General features: G+C 41.5%; 1 protein-coding gene across 1 annotated transcript in view; it reads right to left on the bottom strand.

Annotated features, from left to right (window-relative positions):
- Positions 1-3,962: 3,962 nt before the first annotated feature.
- LOC124613592 (tropomodulin-like) overlaps positions 3,963-7,363 on the bottom strand; it is a 32,649-nt gene continuing 29,248 nt past the window's right edge. Inside the window, exon 2 of the mRNA XM_047142308.1 lies at positions 3,963-4,496. Coding sequence (XP_046998264.1) covers positions 3,963-4,496 — 534 coding nt within the window. The remainder of the gene's footprint in view (positions 4,497-7,363) is intronic.

Below are 7,363 nucleotides of genomic sequence, written 5' to 3'. Positions count from 1 at the left end.
GGAATGGGTGTAAGGAATGAAAGAGGAAGTCACCTGGTAGAATTCTGCACAGAGAATAACTGAATCATAGCTAACACTTGGTTTAAGATTCATGAAGGGAGGTTGTATACGTGGAAGAGACCTGGAGACACTTGAAGGTTCCAGATGGAGTGTATAATGGTAAGACAGAGATTTAGGAAACAGATTTTAAATTGTAACACACTTCCAGGGGCAGATGTGGACTCTGACCACAATCTATTGGTTGTGAACTGTAGATTGAAACTGAGGAAACTGCAAAAAGGTGGGAATTTTAGGAAATGGGACCTGGATCAACAGAGTTTCAGAGAGAGCATTAGGGAACGATTGGCAAGAACGGGGGAAGGAAATACAGTGGAGGAAGAACGGGTGGCTGTGAGAGATGACATAGTGAAGGCAGCAAGGGATCCAGTAGGTAAAAGACGAGGGCTGGTAGAAATCCTTGGGTAACAGAAGAGATAGTGATTTTAATTGATGAAAGGAGAATATATAAAATTGCTGTAAATGAAGAAGGCAAAAAGGAATACAAACTTCTTAAAAATGAGATCGAAAGGAAGTGCAAAATGACTAAGCAGGGATGGCTAGAGGACAAATGTAAGGATGTAGAGGCACATATCACTAGGGGTAGATAGATACCGTCTACAGGAAACTTAAAGAGACCTTTGGAGAAAGGAGAGCCACTTGTATGAATATCAGGTGCTCAGATGAAAAACTAGTTCTAAGCAAAGAAGGGAGAGCAGAAAGGTGGAAGGAGTATATAGAGGGTCTATACAAGGGCGATGTACTTGAGGGCATTATTATGGAAATGGAAGAGGACGTAGATGAAGATGAAATGGGAGATACGATACTGCGTGAAGAGTTTGACAGAGCACTGAAAGACCTGAGTCAAAACAAGGCCCCGGGAGTAGACAACATTCCTTTAGAACTGCTGAGAGCCTTGGGAGAGCCAGCCCTGACAAAACTCTACCATTTGGTGAGCAAGATGAATGAAACAAGCGAAATACCCTCATACTTCAAGAAGAATATAATTATTCCAATCCCAAAAAATCAGATGTTGACAGATGTGAAAATTACCGAACTATCAGTTTAATAAGTCACGGTTGCAAAATATTAACACGAATTCTTTACAAACGAATGGAAAAAAACCTGTAGAAACTGATCTCGGGGAAGACCAGTTTGGATTCCATAGAAATGTTGAAACACGTGGGGCAATACTGACCCTACGAAGTATCTCAGAGGATAGATTAAACCTATGTTTCTATCATTTGTAGACCTAGAGAAACCTTTTGACAATGTTGACTGGCATACTCTCTTTCAAATTACGAACGGTCGCGCTGTTCCACACTGTAGCGCCTAGAACCGTTCGGCCACTACGGCCGGCGAACATTAACAAAAGCAAAACGAGGATGATGGTGTGTAGTCAAATTAAATCAGGTGATGCTGAGGGATTTAGTTTAGGAAATGAGACATTCAAAGCAGTAAATGATTTTTGCTATTTGGGGAGCAAAATAACTGATGTAGTAGAGAGGATATAAAATGTATACTGGCAATGACAAGGAAAACGTTCCTGAAGGAGAGAAACTTGTTGACATCGAGTGTAGATTTAAGTGTCAGGAAGTATGGTGTGTAGCCATGTATGGAAGCGAAACATGGACGATAAACAGTTTAGACAAGAACAGAATAGAAGCTTCCGAAATGTGGTGTTACAGAAGAATGCTGAAGATTAGATGGGTAGACCACGTTACTAAGGAGGAGGTACTGAACAGGACTGGAAAGAACAGAAATTTGTGGCACAAATTAATTAGAAGAAGAGATCGGTTGACAGGACATGTTCTGAGGCATCAAGGGATCACCAGTTTAGTACAGGAGGGCAGCGTGGAGGGTAAAAATCGTAGAGGGAGATCAAGAGATGAATACACTAAGCAGATTCAGAAGGATGTAAGGTGCAGTAGTTACTTGGAAATGAAGTAGATTGCACAGGATAGAGCCGCATAGAGAGTTGCGTCAATCCAGTCTCTGGACTGAAGACCACAACAACAACAACTATTTTATGCTGGCCCAATATACAAAAGATCTATCGCCGCATAAGAAAACATGGTATCCAGCCACTTTCGCTCCCCTGAACTAAAATAAAAAGTATCCTAAGTAATGTTAACATCTACATCTACATACATACTCCGCAATCCACCATACTGTGCGTGGCGGAGTGTACTTCGTACCACAAGTAGCATCTTCTCTCCCTGTTCCACTCCCAAACAGAACGAGGGAAAAATTACTGCCTATATGCCTCTGTACGAGCCCTTATCTCTCTTATCTTATCTGTGTGGTCTTTCCACGAAATGTAAGTTGGCGGCAGTAAAATTGTACTGCAGTCAGCCTCAAATGCTGGTTCTCTAAATTTCATCAGTAGCGATTCACGTAAAGAATGCCTCATTTCCTTTAGAGACTCCCACCCGAGTTCCTGAAGCATTTCCGTAACACTCGCGTTACCTACCAGTAACAAATCCAACAGCCCGCCTCTGAATTGCTCCTATGTCCTCCCTCAATCGGACCTGATAGGGATCCCAAACGCTCGAGCAGTACTCACGAATAGGTCGTATTAGTGTTTCATAAGCGGTCTCCTTTACAGATGAACCACATCTTCCCAAAATTCTACCAATGAACCGAAGACTACTATCGGCCTTCCCCACAACTGCCATTACATGCTTGTCCCACTACATATCGCTCTGCAATATTTAATCGACGTGACTGTCAATCGCTACACTACTAATGGAGTATTCAAACATTACAGGATTCTTTTTCCTGTTCATCTGCATTAATTTACATTTTGTAATGTCTCTTGCAGCGGTCTCTCCGCGATATTTTCAGAAATTTAATAAATTGTGTAACTCAGTACATATCTCGAAATATCTCTTCTTATCTTATCGATTTCTAAACTTTAATATACGATGATATGAATGCAAAGTAGTTTCAAGCCCTATTGTTCCTTGGAGTGTCCAATTACTCCATGGAATAGCTTCTCTGTTATCTATGTTTTCTCTTACGAAAAGAATGAAGCAGATCTTGCCGATTAGCCGTGAAAGAACGAAGATGTATATGTATGTATTGTTGAACTAGTCGCCATCTTGATGAGATTCTGTATGAGAAGGAATTTAATACATGAACTAATCTAAAGTAAGTGTGTTCCCGTATTATTTAACTGATTATTATTGACAGTGTCTGCTTACTACGCTGTGTTGCACGGGATCTGATTTACACTGGACGAACCTGCCGTTTTGTATGCTCAAGAAATCCAGTTTATTATTTCCAATAAATAGACTAACACGGTCTTACCAGCAGATCTCCGGTCTTCCCCATGTGATCACCGAAAGTTAATAATTATTATAAATGTTTTCAGGACATCTACTGACAATTTTCGTCGCACCGAGACTTCGAAATTGCTTCACTGAATTATGGAATTAAAGTCAAGCTCAATTTAATCAGGATAGAACAGTATTGAACTGTGTGAATGTGATAAGCCTGCTTTGTGAATGAAAATTCCCTTAAATACGCATGTTTTTTGCTATCCTGATCAGTGAAGCTAAATCAGACTGGTGTGAGAGAGGTTTTTAAATTTCAGATCCCACAAAAAAATATTAAATTTGGCGACCGTGACAGGACATTTACAAACTTGGTGCTCCTCTGCGCTTTTCACTTTTTCCCTCCCATTTCCAGCTACAAAACTTTCGCAGATAGCGAGTAGAGGACAAAAACAGAGTACAGTTTCTATCGTCCACAACAACACTTATGGAGCAGCATATAGTGACACACTACACACGGAACTTCTGTTGGAGGTAGCCAAATCACTCGTGGATGGACTTCTTGTGGTGTGTGACGAATCCAATGGTGTAGTTGCGCGAATCTCTGCCCTTCCGACGGAGGCAACCTATTAGAGACATCATCGCACACTACGAGTTTGTCGCTCCCACGCGAGACAGGCGTATCCTGTCGATGTTCCTCTGGAGGTGACCTGCAACGCGGTGGCGTGCGTCATTGTAGTCCAGGTGGAGGCCGAGCCGCAGAAGTGTCGGGTTCTGGTCCACTAGGCCCGTTACGTCCATCTCTATCTTGTTGCCCAGCACCTGCAACCTCTGATTAGAGCATCTGAACTCTTCAATTGTTTTGGTTGCCAAGAGGGATTTAATAAACTTCACAATAACGGGTGGATTGATGAAGTTTGTTTCCACATTGACGACACGTAAAGTAGCGTTGCGCTCGAGCGCTTCTGCTAACTTGATAGCAGAGTTGTCCGTCATTCCCACATTGCTCAAACTCAGTGTTTCCAAATGGGTGTTCTCAGGCAGGGCATTGAAAAGGTGCTCAAATTTTTCTTCAGAAATATTCTTAATGTTGTTCCAGTTGAGGTCAATAAGAGTGGGGTCATCATCCTTGACTTTCTGAATAGTTGAGTCGGGATCTGTGAGGTTGGGTGGCTCAGCTATCTATATTTAGAGTTAGCTGCCATTCTTTACACCAATCACAAATTCTGTCCTAGTCATCTTGTATCCTCCTACAGTCACTCAGCGACGACACCTTCCCGTACACCACGACATCATCAGCAAACAGCCGCACCTTGCTATCCACCCTATCCAAAAGATCATTTATGTAATAGAAAACAACAGCGGACCTACCACACTTCCCTGAGGCACTCCAGATGATACCCTCACCTCCGATAAACACTCACCATCGAGAACAACGTACTGGGTTCTATTACGTAACGATAATCTAGCCAGGTGTGCGCCGCGTTTCTTGCGAATGTGCCGTGTATTGTGTGGGGAAGATTATCAGAAGGGTTGAGGAGAGATGCAAAATGCGACACACCAGATTGAATAAACCAAACAAATCAGCTGTCGCCTCGAATATAGTCACGAAATGTAATATGATAAGATCAGACGTTGCGCAAACCCCCAGTTTCTGCAACAGCATAATTAATGAGTCTGTCTAAATAAAGAAGTTAGGAAACATAACAAAGAGGGACTGCGGTTTCAATGTAAATAAAAGTTGAGGTCCGGTACTCAATTTGTTAAAGTCTTTGCTGCGCTGACATCAACCGTGTTCACATATACCAGACGGCGACTAGTACGGTTTCCTATGCAGTACTTCTGTCGGTTTCTGTTCTGTTTAAGCTAATCTCCTGGTCGTCTTCTTATTGTCAGTAGGTTTTTTATTGGTCGTAAAGAGTAAATTATTTATTTTATATGTTTCAAGTTGCCGACCTTTAGTTAGGGCAGCTGGGTTGTGAGACTGTTACCTTCAGATATCCTAGTAAAGACCACAAAATGGAAATGGAAGACACACTCGAGCATCAGAACTTAATACCGTCAGGGTCGAGAAGAAACCAAGAGTTTTCCATGGGTGGCTGATATGAAAGACTGTAGAACAGATCTGATACAAGTGTTGTCGTCGGTATGCATTACCATAACCTGATCATCTGCATAAAGTGCTGAGGTGACCATCTTATACTGGTGATTACGGAAGACCACCTGCAATCATCTGCATGGGTGTAACAGCCGAAATCCTGTTCGCGAAACAAGTAACAAATATTGTAGAATATTACACCATTGTTGTGTGTGTTTCATTCACAATACAAAAAATAATAATTTAGCCATATCCACAAAGAAAACTAAAGTTATGGCCTTTTGTGAAAACAAAATCTTAGAGTGTAAATCATAATCGAGTACAGCACACTGGAATAAGTCCATACATTCCATTACCTGAGCCGGCCGGGGTGGCCGGGCGGTTCTAGGTGCTACAGTCTGGAACCGCGCGACCGCTACGGTCGCAGGTTCGAGTCCTGCTTCGGGCATGGCTGTTTGTGATGTCCTTAGGTTAGTTAGGTTTAAGTAGTTCTAGGTTCTAGGGGACTGATGACCTCAGAAGGTAAGTCCCATAGTGCTCAGAGGCATTTGAACCATTTGAACCATTACCTGATGTGTAAACTGCAAGAGTACTTATACGTGGCAGGTACGATTAAGGCAATGCTGCTCAACAGAACCAGGGGAGACACGGTTGCAATACTACGATTCTGTTTTCACTGCTCCGAGCATCCGAAGCATGAACTTAAATGACCAAACTGTTTGTTATGGGGAATAGAGGCGACGGAAATCAGACTTTTAAGACCTCTGGCAGGCTACAAGCTGGTTCGTAAAATGAACAGTGGGACAAGAGAAGAACTCCATGTTCCATAAATTCTAGAAAAGATCCAGTAGGACTGAGAAATGTGCAACAATTGGTAGCTAATAATACTTTTGTTGCTGCAATCAACAGATTATTGGCGACTGACTGCTGTACATTTCTCAGTTGTAGTAAACACTTTCGTTGAGCACACCAGTTCCATATGAAAGCGAACCTGATGAAAGAAAGAGAGGAATGCCACCACCGTCTACTACATATGGACCAAAGCCAGATCGACAAAACTGTTAAAGGTTTCATGGCCACTTGTTGAAAAACTGTCTGGTGGCCTATGTCTCGGGTTCATCGGACGACAGTTGTTTAATTAGTTTTCTGACTTTTCGTCGGTATGACTGGCTAACATTGCCAAAGCTTCACCCTCCATTGCTGGTGGTGCAATGGGGACAGTCGACAGTCTCTCTATGCAACCTTTACGCTAATTTGGTATGAAACTTGTTGGTGTGACACCCTAAACCAGTAATATGATGCAGTCATTTTATCAGCTAAATAAACATTTCAAAAAACTGAGTGTTTAGTTATATCACATTCTGTGACTACATAAGTATACGAGTAAATTTCATAAATAAAGAACAGACATATTTAAATTGTAAATTAACTAGACTATCATTTTAGATTTCAACGAACTCATCAAAGAAATATTTAATTACGTACACAGCTGAATGACACCCGTTGAAACTTTCTGTCTTACATTTACTTGCCACATCACCACAACAGTTTTCCAATATGCAGCAGATTTTTCATGTCAGTGTTATATGTCAAGGGGGCGGAGTGTTGTACCGCCAGGACAGTGTACCTAGGAAGGCATGATGTGTCCTCGAGGGTATTTCATTCTTCGAGACACGAGGTTTTGTCGTGTGCAGCATTTGTAAATATTTTGACTTCTACACGTTTAAGACTTGTTTAATATATGAAAGGTATTTGGATGACGTTGTTAATTCTTCAGTTACGGGATATATATGTTTTTTTTAAAATATAAAATAGATATGTTTTTGAAAATATTTATGGCATATATGGACTGTTAAGCCATTTTTCGTCTGTATTACACCATTTTATACCTTGGAATGAAACGTTTTTCACCGAGAAACGTGTGAAAACTATTGCCCGTGGCAGGAATATG

The sequence above is a fragment of the Schistocerca americana genome, chromosome 4 (assembly GCF_021461395.2).
Source record: "Schistocerca americana isolate TAMUIC-IGC-003095 chromosome 4, iqSchAmer2.1, whole genome shotgun sequence".
Lineage (NCBI taxonomy): Eukaryota > Metazoa > Arthropoda > Insecta > Orthoptera > Acrididae > Schistocerca > Schistocerca americana.
The sequence above is the reverse complement of the archived record's forward strand: the minus strand, read 5'-3'. Positions and strand labels throughout refer to the sequence as shown.